Source organism: Trichosurus vulpecula, chromosome 2 (genome assembly GCF_011100635.1).
Source record: "Trichosurus vulpecula isolate mTriVul1 chromosome 2, mTriVul1.pri, whole genome shotgun sequence".
In the NCBI taxonomy this organism is placed as follows: Eukaryota; Metazoa; Chordata; class Mammalia; order Diprotodontia; family Phalangeridae; genus Trichosurus; species Trichosurus vulpecula.
Window position 1 is genome coordinate 365739872 of NC_050574.1, and position 14983 is coordinate 365754854.

At 37.1% G+C, this 14983-nt stretch overlaps 1 protein-coding gene across 1 annotated transcript in view; it reads left to right on the plus strand.

Moving 5' to 3' along the window:
- The window catches only part of DCBLD2 (discoidin, CUB and LCCL domain containing 2), a 127713-nt gene that overhangs the window by 58197 nt on the left and 54533 nt on the right, over positions 1-14983 (plus strand). The window contains exons 4-6 of the mRNA XM_036746335.1: positions 9696-9747; positions 11960-12032; positions 13124-13257. Coding sequence (XP_036602230.1) covers positions 9696-9747; positions 11960-12032; positions 13124-13257 — 259 coding nt within the window. The remainder of the gene's footprint in view (positions 1-9695; positions 9748-11959; positions 12033-13123; positions 13258-14983) is intronic.

Below are 14983 nucleotides of genomic sequence, written 5' to 3' on the forward strand. Positions count from 1 at the left end.
GAAAGATCACTATGAATGTTGAGGTCAGAGGATAATGGCAAATTGTGGTAGGGGGGAAGGAAGAAGATAAATGGGAATGGGACAGACAGAGCAAAGAGAGAGAAACTCGAGATTAGTATATTTTAACACCAAAGAAGGGAAGACAGTGACTTTGGACTACATGCGATTATTGAGGAATAGTGGCAAAGTAATGATCCAGAAGTGCTAGTAGGGGATAAGGAGTATATTGATCCCTCCCCTGTTCCTCTTCAAGGGAAGTTGGAAAGAGCAATTTCTCTTTAGAGAAAGATAAAAGGGCTGTGTTATCCTTAGTGGGAAGCCAGGATTCTGTTATGCAAAAAGATAGAGGATATGCTTGACCAAAAGTTTAAGATGAAGAATAGTTTGCTTATAATGGAGCAAGAGGATTCCAAAACTTTGAGAATGAGAGAGATTTGTTTAAAATATAGCAAGGGATTCTGAGCCAGGGGATAGGAGAGTTTTGGGCAGGGTGGGACCGAATGTGAGGGTGGAGGAATGAGTCCTAGGTGCTAGTGGAGGAAGTATTTGAGCAATTGCCAAGTCTTGAACATTTTCTCATTACAAAATGTCTTTTATCCATTCCCTTTAGTATCAACCAAAACTATTCTGCCTCAATTATTTTTAACTCAGAAATTCTTGTTTATGGTCATAATTTCCTGACCTTCCATCTTTCCCTTTGATTCCCTCCTAAAGCTATTCTTTATCTCTTCCTGTTCTCCCGTCTATGGATTCTCCTCTAGCCTTTCTTTTCTCCCTTTCACAGCCTTTACCCCAACAGTGGCCAGTTCAATTTTGCATTGTTTTCCATCTCTGAACCATTTGCCTCACTTGCCTTGTCATTCATGCCCTCTCAATCTTTAGTCTTGAATTACACTCACCATCTGTCTTCTCCATAGCCTAACTACCACTGGAGCAAGTCATACAACCTCGCCATCTGTGTCCATTACAGATTCATGTTATCTGACGTGAACTAGGCCCCAACTACTGGATTTCAATCCTTTTAATCTTAGTATGACTCCCATAGTAGCTTTCTCAGACTTTCTTCATAAGTTTCTAATGCTGCCACAAAACTCTTGTCGCTCAGCAAATGACCTTGATTTTTACTTTACTGAAAAAGTTGAGATCCTTTGTTGTTTACTACTTTGTATGTACCTTACACTGTTTACCTAAGTTACAACTCGTTTTCCAAGATTAATTAATTTCATTTCCTTTATTACCTGGCAACCATTCCCTCTGTTTTTCTCTCTTGAAAATTTTTTCCTCTTCCTTATCTTCAATCTCTTCCTGTCTACTGGCTCCAGACATGGTCATATATTCTGCCATGATTAAAAACCTTTGCTTGATCCTGCCATCCCATGTTATATATAGTACTATTTCTTCCCAAATTTCACTCCCAAGCTGCTAAGAAAGCCTTGTCTACTCTTGTGTCTTCATTTCGTCACTCTCCATTCACTTCGCAACTCCTTATGCTTGGGCTCCCAACTATAATATTAGACTGAAACTCGATTTTGAAATTATTGATGAGCTCTTTAAAAATTATTATAAACTCAGTAAATATCAACATACATGGTCATTTCCACATGCAAAGAAGACTAGGTAAAAAGTATTGTGTATGAAACTACAAATCTTGATTTTACATACCTTGTGTGTGTGTACATATATATACGTATAGGTGTGTGTGTGTATATATATGTATACATAGAATATACTATCATGGAAGGTCCAAAGTTTTCCTGTTTGTCTCTCCTGAACTACTGCTGCTCTTTTGTGTATTTTACAATGTTTCATTTCTGTTCTTTTCTCTCTCTCTCTTTTTTTGTTTATATTATCATTCCTTCCTGAAAACAAAAACAAAACTTCTCTTGAAACAAAAGAATATAGTCCCGCAAAACAAATCTATGCAAACTGATCTCTTAACTTCTAAATCTGATGGTCTTCTCCTAATCTTTATCCTCCTTAGTCTTTGTCTTTGATCTTTCTGCAGTTCTAACACTGTTTTGTTGATTGCACTTCCAGGATACTCTTTTACCCTGAGTTTGAAAATTTTTTCTTCTCAGCACTCCTCTTTACTATCTAACTGTTCTCCACTGTTCATATTCCTTTTTTTTTTAAATTTATTTATTTGATATCTTAGTTTTCTACATTGATTTCCACAAGATTTTAAGTTACGAATTTTCTCCTCATTTCTACCCTCCCCCCCACTCTATGATGGCATATATTCTGATTGCCCTGTTTCCCTAGTCAGCCCTCCCTTCTGTCACCCCACACCCCCCCCATCCACTTTCCCCTTACTTTTTTGTAGGGCAGAATAGATTTCTATGCCCCATTCCCTATATATCTTATTTCTCAGTTGCATGCAAAAACAACTTTTTCTTTTGAGCATCTGATTTTAAAACTTTGAGTTCCAAATTCTCTTCCCTCTTCCCTTCCCACCCACCCTCCCTAAGAAGGCAAGCAATTTAACATAGGCCACACATGTATCATTATGTAAAACACTTCCACAGTACTCATGTTGTGAAAAACTAACTATATTTCCCTCTATCCAATCCTGTCCCCCTTTATTCAATTTCTCCCTTGAGCCTGTCCCTTTTCAAAAGTGTTTGCTTTTGATTACCTCTTCCCCCTATATGCCCTCCCTTCTGTTATTGCCCCTTTTTTGTCCCCTTCCTCCTCCTTTCCTGTGGGGTAAGATACCCAATTGAGTGTGCATGTTATTACCTCCTCAAGTCAAGTCTAATGAGAGCAAGATTCACTCATTCCCCCTCATCTGCCCCCTCTTCCCTTCCAATGAACTGCTTTTTCTTGCTACTTTTATGTGAGATAATTTACCCCATTCTATCTCTCCCTTTCTCCCTCTCTCAATATATTCCTCCCTCATCCCTTAATTTGATTTATTTTTTTAGATATCATCCCTTCATCTTCAACTCACTCTGTGCCCTCTGTCTATATATGTGTGTATATATGTGTATATATATGTATATATGTATATAATGTATATTCCCTTCAGCTACCCTAATACTGAGGCCTCGTGAATTACACACATCATCTTTCCATGTAGGAATGTAAACCAAACAGTTCAACTTTATTAAGTCCCTTATGATTTTATTTACATTTTCATGCTTCTCTTGATTCTTGTGTTTGAAAGTCAAATTTTCTATTCAGCTCCGGTCTTTTCACTGAGAAAACTTGAAAGTCCTCTATTTTATTGGAAGTCCATATTTTTCTTTGGAGCATGATACTCAGTTTTGCTGGGTAGGTGATTCTTGGTTTTAATCCTAGCTCCATTGACCTCTGGAATATCATATCCCAAGGCCTTTGATCCTTTAATGTAGAAGCTGCTAGATCTTGTGTTATCCTGATTGTGTTTTCACAATAGTCAAATTGTTTCTTCCTGGCTGCTTGCAGTATTTTCTTCTTGATCTGGGAGCTCTGGAATTTGGCGACAATATTCCTAGGAGTGTTCTTTTTGGGATCTTTTTCAAGAGGCGATCGGTGGATTCTTTCAATTTCTATTTTACCCTCTGGCTCTAGAATATCAGGGCAGTTCTCCTTGATAATTTCTTGAAAGGTGAAGTCTAGGCTCTTTTTTTGGTCATGGCTTTCAGGTAGTCCAATAATTTTTAAATGAACTCTCCTTGTTCTATTTTCCAGGTCAGTGGTTTTTCCAATGAAGTATTTCACATTGTCTTCCATTTTTCATTTCTTTGGTTCTGTTTTATAATATCTTGATTTCTCATAACGTCACTAGCTTCCGCTTGCTTGAATCCAATTTTTAAGGTGATATTTTCTTCAGTGGTGTTTTGGACCTCCTTTTCCATTTGGCTAATTCTGCCTTTCGAGGCCTTCTTTTCCTCATTGGCTTTTTGGAGCTCTTTTGCCATTTGAGTTAGTCTATTTTATAAGGTGTTATTTTCTTCAGTATTTTTTTGGGTCTGCTTTAGCAAGTCATTGACTTGTTCTTCATGGTTTTCTTGCATCTCTCTCATTACTCTTACCAATTTTTCCTCTACTTCTCTTACTTGCTTTTCCAAATCCTTTTTTAGCTCTTCCATGGCCTGAGACCAATTTATATTTTTCTTGGAGGCTTTTGATGTAGGCTGTTTGACTTTGTTGACTTCTTCTGGCTGTATGTTTTGATCTTCTTTGTCACCAAAAAAGATTCTAGAGTGTGAGTCTGAGTTTGCGTCTGCATCCTTTTTCTCTGTCTGGCTTGACCTTTGAGCTTTTTGTCAGGGTATGACTGCTTATAGAGTAGAGAGTGCTTTGTCCCAAGCTTGAGGGGCTGTGCTGCTGTTTTCAGACCTACTTCTACTCCACTATCACCACAAGCTCTGCCACAGCAGCCCTCCTTCTCACCTAAGAACCGCCAACTGGGATGGCGACCCAGATCCAAGCAGGGCAAAGCAAGCCCTGCACTCTCACTCTGGTCTGCTGCTTGATTCCTCCCACCTTGTAAGCCAGAGACTCCAGAAGCAGCTGACGATAGAGCTCTGGAAGCAGTCTCAGGAGCTTCCTGCTGCTGCCACCGCCACCACCACACCACCTCCGCCACCCCCAGGGCTGGGGCCGGACCACTTTCTAACTTAATCTAGCAGTTTTCCCACTAACATGCTCTGTGGTCTTTGGCGTTTGTGAGTTGAGAAGTCTGGTAACTGCCACCGCTCAATGATTCATGGCCCTAAGGCCTGCTGTGGTTGACTCCCAGTCTTGTCTGTCCCAGTGAGGCCCACACTGGGCTGCGCTTCACTCCCAGCACTGTGCTATAGACCCTTCCCAGCGACCATCTGGGCCGTCCTAGGCTGGAGACCTGCTTCCCTCTGCTATTTCGTGCATTCTGCAGCTCTAGAATTTGTTCAGAGCCATTTTTACAGGTATTTGGAGGGATTTGGGGGAGAGCTTAAGTCAGTCCTGCTTTTGAGCAGCCATCTTGGCTTCGCCCCCCCATTCATCTTTCATCCTATAGCCTTGAAATACACGTATACACAAAGGCTCTGCTCTGGACTGTGTTCTCTATTCTCTTTTTATGCTTTCTCCCTTTGTGATCTCATCTGCCCTCATAGGTACAATTTTCATTTCTGCACATGATTCTAAAATTTACATGTCAGTGCTATTTTTTTCCCTTAGGAACTGCAGTCCTGCATCTCTAACACCATCTTCCTTCTGGAAATACCAGCTACAAGTCCCATTGGAATCTCAAACATCTGCCCTATACTAAGCTCAGTAGTTTCCTCCACTTCTCTGAATGCATCCATCCTCTTATTTTGTTGAAGTTTCCACTACTGTTCTGAGATTTGTAATCTCAGCCATATTAGACTTTTCCTTCTTTCTTTCTCCCCACATCCATTCATTTGCTAAATCATTTTACATTAATAGTCTCCTTCTACTCCCTCCTTCCCACAGATAACCAGAATAGATCCTCTTTAAGGAGCCAGTCTGATGATATTCATGGAAGCCTCATTCAGGAGTGAGTTGTGGGAAGGAAATTATTCCTTCAATCTGAGAAATATTCATTAAGCAGTGCACTGAAGATCAATAGGAAGATTTAGAAAAAAAAACCAGTTCTTGGCATCTAGAAGTTTACAGCTTAGTAGGATACAACCTGAGTATTATAATCTAGGTTATAGTAAGACAAATAACTATAATACAAATTACAAAGTGATTAACTGATTAGGAGAAGTCAAATAGGGAGTCCCCTCTAGCTAAGGGGCTCAGGGAAAGGCTTCATTGAGAAATTCATAACTGAATGAAGAGAAGGATTTCGACAGGGGGAAATGTGTAGGGAGTTTGTTTCAGTCATGGGGGATAGCTTGTGCAGATACACAGTGATGGGAAAGCAAAGTGATTAGGGAGTGCCTCATCGTCCAGTCTGACTAGGATAGAGATATCATAGACAGAGGAAAATGATGTGAGATGATAAGCTTGTAAAGGTATGTCATGCCCAGATTTTGGAGGGACTTGAATGTTAGGAAAGGTCATTCATATGAGATGGTGTACTTTCGTAAACTGTAAAGAGCTATATAAATGTTAGTTGTTCTTATTTTATGGTATAGGGCCACCCAGGGGTGGGGAACCTGTGGCCTTGAGGTCACATGTCTCTAGGTCCTCAAGTGCTGCCTTTTGACTGATTCCAAACTTCACAGAACAAATCCCCTCAATAAAAGGATTTGTTCTGTTAAAACTTAGACTTAGTCAAAAGGCCACATCCAAAGACTTAGAAGGCCACATGTGGCCTTGAGATTGCAGGTTCCCCACGCCTGGTAGGCATGAAAAGTCACTGATAATGTTTGAGAAAGAAAGGGATGTTGTTAGACTTATCATCAGGAAATGGCAGCAACTGCGTGAAGGGTTTGGAGAAGGAAGAGACCTAATGCATTTGGGCTCAGTTAGGAAGCTATTATAGTAGTCCAGATAAAGGAAATTAGGACCTGGCATTGGTATAAAGTAGAAAGGAGAGACCATATATTCCTTTAAACAAAAGAATAGCAGTGAAAAGTTGAAGAAGTTCACAATGATTAACATGAATCTCAGTAAAATAAGAGGTGGAATCATTTTAAAAGAAAGGGCATTGATTAGAACCTTGATGTTTTTGGCAGGGGAAGGGGTTTAAAGTAGTCTTATTGGGAAACAATTAGAAATGATTAAAAGCATTTCTTTTCTTTTCAGTTTTCTACAAAAGCTCAGTTGAGTTTAGTTAGCATAAATTTAAAGCATACCCCATTAGCCTTTCTTGAGAAATTCTTCCAGTATTGGGAAGAAAAGGGAATTAGTGTTTGTGTGCCAGACAATGTGCTAAGCTCTTTACAGATATTATCTTATTTGATCCTCAAAACAACTGTGGGAGGTAGGTACTATTATTATCCCCATTTTACAATTGAGGAAACTTGGACAAAAAAGGCCAAGTGACTTGCCTAGGGTTACACAGCTAGTATGTGTGTGAGGCTGGATTTGAACTCAGGTCTTCCAGACACCAGAGCCAGTGTTCTTTCCACTATGCCACCTAACTAGTACTTAGCAACTTGGAAGTAGTAGTAGAGGGTGTTGGAGGGTTGAATTCCATTCCTTGTTCTTATTCCATTAATTATGAACCTCAATTAACATGGGACTAAAGTATTCACAGAGTCCCAGAATTTCAGAGTTGGCAGGGACCATAGAGGACTCTAGTCTAACACATACTCCAGTATGTGTTATCCAGTAAGTTGTCTTCAGACCTTTATTTCAAGACCTCCTGATGTATTCCATTCCATTTTTGATCAGCTTTAATTGTTAGGAAATTTTTCCTTACCTCAAACCCAATTGTTTTATTTTGTAACTTTTACTCTCTTGCTCCTGGCTCTGTCCTCTGGGGCCAAGAACAAGTCTCTTCAGACTTCCATATGGCAGGTCTTTCAGTACTTGAAGATCATTATCATGGTCCTTACCCCCAGCCCCCACCAAGTCTCCTCTTCTCCAGGTTAAATGTCATTTCTTTCAGGGAGTTCACATATGGTATAAACTTGAGGCCCCTTACCATCTGGATTGCCTCCTCTGAACATCCTCAGGATTATCAGTGTCCTTCCTAAGAACTGAATACAACATTCCCGATGTGATTGGTTCAGAGCAGAGTACATTCCAAGGGGGAGAATTATTTCAGTGATTTACTATGTGTTTAATATTGTGACTGAAGGGATATGAAGCTAGAATAGGTAGTGAACTAGGAGAAAAGAGAGAGGGATCAAGGAATCGGTAGGTAAAATGAGAATGAAGACAAGTGTAGAAGGAAGAAAACTTGTCATATTTATGGAAGGAGAGGAGATGGTAGTGAGAGAGGAAAATTTTGGAGTAAAGAATCTTGAAGCTGGAGTAGTTTAAGCAATAATGAGTTCCACAGTATGAAGTTCCATTCCAGCCATTGATGTATTCTAAGTAGAGTGTAGATAGAAGTCATGAGAACGAAGGAGGAGATTGGGAACCAGAGAGACTGCTGTGCCACTGTCTTCAAAAGGACTCTGGAAATCCTATTAATTGGTGAATTGAGTAAAAGACCAAATTATATTTTGTATGAAGAAACTGTCTTCTGTTATTTATTAACTAAGTAATTATAGTAGCTTTATCATATTAAATTTATTTTGAAGTGTGAGGTAAATATAGACTCAGGGTTTTGATTCTTTGGAGGCATATAAATCAATGTCTAAAGCATGCAGAGTGCTCTATCAGCTTTATAAAATAGCTACTTTGCACATATAAAACCAGGAGAGTTGGTTACAAAAGCTTTAAATATATTTTGATTATATGACCTCTTCAGGTAGCTATCATGCTGTCTTTTGGCTATTTTAAAGAAACAGTTTCATGAGATTATATTTTATGCAGTAATATGCTCTTTGGGTTGATTTGTTTTCATCTAATGATACTTATGAATTTAAGTGAAACTTAGCTTTTAAATAAATATTTCATGAAAAAATTTATTAAATTTCCAGCCTTTTTATTTTTCTTCCATTTAAGACTTTACAGTTTTACTTAAAGTCCTGTTGAAAGAATATTTATTAGCATCATAAAATATATTGCTTTCCAAGTATAGAGCCTTTTCAGAAAAATCTGATGTTTATTGACTCAGATTACCTAATATTAGAATTGCTTAATTGTGAATACAAAATTAGTAGAATTGATTGTGAAAAATCAAAATATAAGTTTAATTGTTATGTAGTCAACATGGATATTCGCACCCAAACTTGTTTTATAGCCTGTGCTTCAAAAATTAAGAGTTTTTCAAAATTTTCTTATCTTCTTTCCTCATTCCACCCCCTTATTCAGCACTCCCCCAATTGTACCCAAGGGTACTACTGCCCCCTGGATTGTTTCAGCCCCTTCCCCAGGGGTCGGTATCCCCCACTTCAGGAACCTGTGCTCTAGATTGTCTCACTCACACATTCTAAAAGTTAGGTGTTTTCTCTCTTCACTTGGCTAACTCTCACCACTAGATGTCTGAGATTGCACCAACAACACTGTGGAGTTAGGAGCAAATGGCTCAAAGGATCATAGAACTTTAGAGGTGGAAGGAATCATCTTAGTCATCAACTAGTCTAACTTCTTTTTATGGATGAGGAAGATGATGCCCAAAGAGGCTCATTTGACATTCTTAGTCACATAGCTGTCTGTGTTAAAGACCCTTTGTTCTGTTTTGTGGCTCTTTGTATGTCCATTGTTATATCAACAAAGAGTTTAAATATAGGCATTTTATCTTAATTTTAAAAAGTGAATGTTCTGCAGTGTACCAAGACAATTATCACTATCCTTTTTGTCTCTTTTTTCCTCTTTTCTTTATAACCAAGTACCTAAGGGTATCTTTGTTACGTATAATAAGATATTGTTAGGTAAGAAATATTTCTTAATTGAATTTGAAATTTTGAATAGAAATTACATCTTCAGCTTTTTAAAAAAATACTCATCTACATCAGTAAACAATGTATACATAATGGTACTAGGTAGTATGGTGGTCATCAGATAAAATATATGGGGCACATGGGGGAAAGAAAATATTTTCCCTATTATCAAGAAACTTAAAATACAAATTCTGTTTAAATCATACAGCATTTTCTTGAGTCTTCATTTTAATGATTGAGGGTTCCTGAGAGTTATAAATTCTCTATGGGACTACTCTCTACCTTATTAATGTGACTTTTTTCATTTTGTTTTTTTAGATCTAATTACTTGTTTAGATACTGCAACTAATTTTTTGGAGCCTGAGTTCAGGTATGACTAAATTTCACACTTTGCTTTATTTTGTTTTTGCTATTCACGTTCCATTTTGATCCAAATATAATTAAATTGATAGATAGATTACATGATATCATCATTCTTCCAAGAATACTCGTATACTTAGGTAAAAGTGTTCTTGCCATATTTCAAAAAAATAGGTTTCAGAGTCTGCCTTCATGATAATATTTTGAATCTTTCTCAAATTGGAATTGATATCATTATTTTAACTTAAAAGAATGCCTCATTCCTTCATAATAATCATCTGAGGTAGGCAATGCAGGTATATTTTTATCCCTATTTTACATATGAATAAACTGAGAAAAAGAAGGATGAAATGAATTTAAAACTAGGAGAATTATTTCTTCAGAGCGTTGAAAAAACTTATGATGTAAGATAAGGAGAAGGTAGAGAAAAATTTTAGTGGGTAAAGCACGTATGTTTTTACATATATACATATTCACACGTATTTACATATATATTTGCATATATACATATATAAAGTACTTATGTTTTTACATATGTTTTATAAAGACATTAAGCCCAATTTTGAATTTGTAATCTATCTTGGAACTTCTTATTTTTCAATGCAGCTTAGCATTCTTTTTTTTTAATGTCATGCATACTCAATGTATTATCCCCTTAAGTGTGTGCCTTATATTTTACTAGGAAGTATGCTGATCCACAAAAGGTCTACCCACCTAAATCCAAATTAAGAGTAACACATAGGGTTATTATGAACTATTAGTCCTCTTTAATTGTACTTTAATGAGTGGCATTTTAAAATTTTGCTTAATTGGGAATTGGTTCTACTGCTTTTTTTTTTTTTTTTTTTTTACTTTGGAAGTTCACAAAATGAAGTACCCTCTAAACAGATTATATATTTTGGTGTGTTTTTTTTCAGGTTACCATTTTATATCCCTGATTGCCCTTTTTCATAGTTTGTTGACAACTTCAATTACTTTAAAATATTTCCAGATTTTGATAGTTATGATCTAGCCATTTACAGGTAGAATGGCAGACCATGGCATTTAAACATGAACGTCACTGACTCCTGATTTCCAAAGTGCAAGAATAATGGTAGCCAGTTTTTTAAGTGGATAAATGCTAAGTTCTGCTATCACGTTTCATTAAATCATGTCATTTTAAGGTTGGAAAAGACTTTTACGATCTAGTCGATGCTCTCATTTTACAGATTGAACAAGTTACTTAATGTTTTTCAAAGTTCTTCAGTGATATAATAGAGACAGCAGGTGATGCAATGGGTAAAACCCCAAGCCCTTACTAGCTGTGTGACTACGGACAAATCGTTTTCCTCAGTTTTCTCATCTGTGAAATGGGAACATAGTAATAGCATTTACCTCCCAGGGTTGCTGTGAGCATCAGATAGGATCACAATTTTATAATTGCCATCACAGTGCCTGGTGCATACATGTGCTATATAAATGTAAGTGCTATATAAATGTAAGCTGATGCTAATATTATTAGCAATAGTGAATGACTAAGAACCTATCATACCACACTATTCTTATTTACTTTTTTGGTAGATAATTTGGATTATTCTTTTTAAAAAGTCAGATGAAATCCCTTTTTATTTTTATCAACAATACCCTTCTTTTTCCTTTTTGTAACATTTGTTTCCTTATGAACTTAACCAGCATCAACAAACATGATCATTTCCGTATAAAAAGAATTAAAAAAAAGAATATCACAAGTGAAATCCTAGGTTTCTTATATACAACTTGGCTTTAAGTGTATGTTAAATTTGACATTGCAGCACCAGCACCGCCCTGCTTGGACTCCTCTCCTGTGTATTTTTAAAACTCTTTCGTTGACACTTTCTTTCGCCCATTACTACTCACCTACTCACCTCCACAACTCCCCCAGCCCCCAATATAATAAAAACTGCTCCTTGTAACAAATATAGTCAAAACTAGTTCATCCATAGGCATGTCTGAAAATGTATACCTCACCCTGCACCTCAAATCCATCACCTTCTCCACATGCTCTTAGAAATGTGTTGACTGAATCTCATGACATGAGGTTCACAGGTGACCAGTGGCTGTGGAGAAAACATGACTACTAAGCCATGAATACCATTTACAATTTAGATGTAGAATCTGGATGTAGAATAATTGATTTAAAGTGGTGTTATTGTACTAGCTCATATGTACCAGTACACATTCTTTAAATTGTTTTTGTCTTTCAGTAAGTACTGCCCGGCAGGCTGCCTTATTCCTTTTGCTGAGATTTCTGGAACTATCCCTCATGGATATAGAGATGTAAGTTGGATGTAGATTTTATTTTAAAAGTTCTACTTTGTAATACTTTTTTTTTTAAAGTCCAGAGCAGGTAGGTGTACATTTTTCTTACCTTTTTATGAATCCTCTTTTTTAGGAATTGATTGGTGTTTTTAATTTCCTTACTTCTGCAAATGGTGTCATTCTTCCAGTCACCAAAGTTTCCAACCCAGGATTCATCCTTGACTTTTCACTTACCTTTGCATATCTAATCAATTGCCATGCCTTCTCAATTCTACCTGCTGAACATCCCTTGCATTTGTCCCCTTCTCCTCATCACCTGAGTCTAGGCAGGACTTCACTACCTTTTGTCTAGACTTTTGCTATAGCATCCTGTTAGCTATTTCCTCTCCCCACCCCCATTTGTTCTTCCTATGCTCCATTCCATCTTCCATGTGGCTGCCAGATTGATGTTCCTAAAGTGCACTCTGCCTGTCACTCCCCTAATCAAGAAGTTTCATTGGTTCTCTCTTGCCTTTAGGACAAAATAAAACTCCTCTGGCATTTAAAGTCTTTTGGATTCTAGCTTCAGCCTATATTTTGAAGCTGATTAAATATTCTTTTTACGAGTTGCTGTTTCCTGTGTAAGATGTTTCATTTTCTGAAGTGGTGTATTTGCAAAGGCTGTCCTGCATGCTTGGAATGCTCTTATTACTCACTAACTGTTGGAGTTTTTAGCACCTTTAAAGTTTCTCCTCTGCTGCTACCTCCTTCAAGACTACCTGATTCCTTGTGACCCCAAATCACTGGCTGTTTATCTTGTATGTATCCTGTATTTACCCGTCTGTGAACACGTTGCATCTCCCCAATCGAATGTAAACCCATGAAGGGCAGGGAATATCTCTCTTTTATTTTGGGACCCCCTCCCATGTCTAGTACAGTGCCTGCCATACAGCAGTCATTTAATAAATTCTTAATTGATTCCAGCTGGTATATATCTATATATATTAGTCACAGAAAGCTTGTCATATTTTATAAACTGCAGATCAAACAGTTAAAATAGACTAAATATATTGTTTGTAATAGAAATAATCAAAAGAAAACTAATCTTGAGTATTTTCCTTTTCCCCAAGTCATCTTCACTTTGCATGGCTGGTATACATGCAGGAGTTGTATCAAATAATTTGGGCGGCCAGATCAGTGTGGTAATAAGCAAAGGTATACCATACTATGAAAGTTCTTTGGCTAATAACGTCACATCTGTAGTGTAAGTATTCTTGCTGTATTGTGGATTTTTATTGGGAGTGGTGGGGAGAGTTTATATTCTAGTAATAACAAACTTAGACATACCAAATGCTCATAAAATAACCATTCAAAGCACTTGAGAGTAAGGTACTTTTTACATATTTTATATCTTTGTAAATCAAAGGTTCTTTTTGTGTCGTGGATCCCTTTAGCGTCTAGTTAAACCTGTAGATCCATTCTTAAAATACTATTCCTTGGAAATACTAAATTTCCATTAGATTAATGAAAAATAAAGTTGTAATTTTTTTTTTCTTATCCAGGTTCACAGACCCTCTGATGGTTATCTGATTGTCTGTGGACTCCTTTGGGAGTCTATGGGGAGCCCAGGTTAAGAACCCCTGATTTAAATAGAAAATAAACAGATCAGTGTTCTAGCATGGTATTTCCAAACCTTCCCTCAACATGTTTATGGAAGTAGCATCAATGAGAATCAAGATATGTGTGCTCCAATCATGACTTTATCTCTTGTGATCAAAAGTAATTGCATAAAAGTGCTTTGTACCTATTTCCCATCAGTAAATAATATTACTTAGGGGAATTTTTGAGGCTAAGTTAAAAACTCCTTCAGCATTTAGTAAACATTTATTAAGCCCTTACTCTCTGCAAGGACTTATACAAAGTAACAGGGGGCCTTCAGTGATATATGACATAATTTTTGCCCTCCGGAGGTTTGTGGCATGAGTGATAAGACATGCACATCGTCATCATCCATTTATATAGTACTTTAAAGTTTTCAAAGTGCTTTACATATATTAACTTACTGAATCCTCACAATGCTGTGCTGTTGTTATCCTCATTTGATAGGTGAAGAAGCTGAGGAATCATTGATAGATTCACAACTAGAACGGACCACAGAGGTCATCTAGTACAGTCCCTTGTTTTGAATGTGAAGTAACTGAATCGCATACAAGTTATTCAAGGTGTCACATAGTAAATAACAGAACCAGGATTTGAGAGCATTACTCAAAGTGCTATTAAATTAGACAAGGGTGTGATTGTTACTGAATTGTGAAATCAGAAAAAGCTTCACGGAGGAAGTACTATTTGAGATAGGCTTTGCAGCACAGATACAGAGAAAGAAGGCCCCCCAGGCTCAGAAGACATCATGACCTAAGGTAAAAAATTATAGGTCATCATTCAAGAGAAGTCATGTACTTTACCATGTGATTGGAGGAGAGAGTATGGTGACATAAGACTGGAAAAAGTAGGTTGGATCCAGTGCTACCTCCTTCAGTAGGTCAGATTGTGAAGGGGTCTTGAGAGATAGGAGTTTGGATTTTCTTTGTAATACAGGGGAAGGCCATTGAAGATTTTTTAAGTCATAGAATGATGTGATCAGAGTCATTCATTAGGAGACTTACTCTCTATAGGATCATAATATTTTAAAACAAGGATACTAGTAGAGATAATAGTAAAGATCATATAATACAATTCCTTTACTTTATAGATGACAGATTTACTCGGGTCTTTTGACTCCAAATTCAGTTTATTTTGTGCTATACCATGTTGGTCTTTTTTGTGCATTTATGTAAAATCTGCAGTTCCTTGGCTGTTTTCCAAATACAGAAATAGACATCCTTGAAGGTGTTCCAAACCAGGAGAAGTTGAGGTAGAACATTAGTATAGTAGAAAAATTTCCTTTTAGAGATCATGTCTTCTCTATGTATTGTTATATAAAGAACACTTGG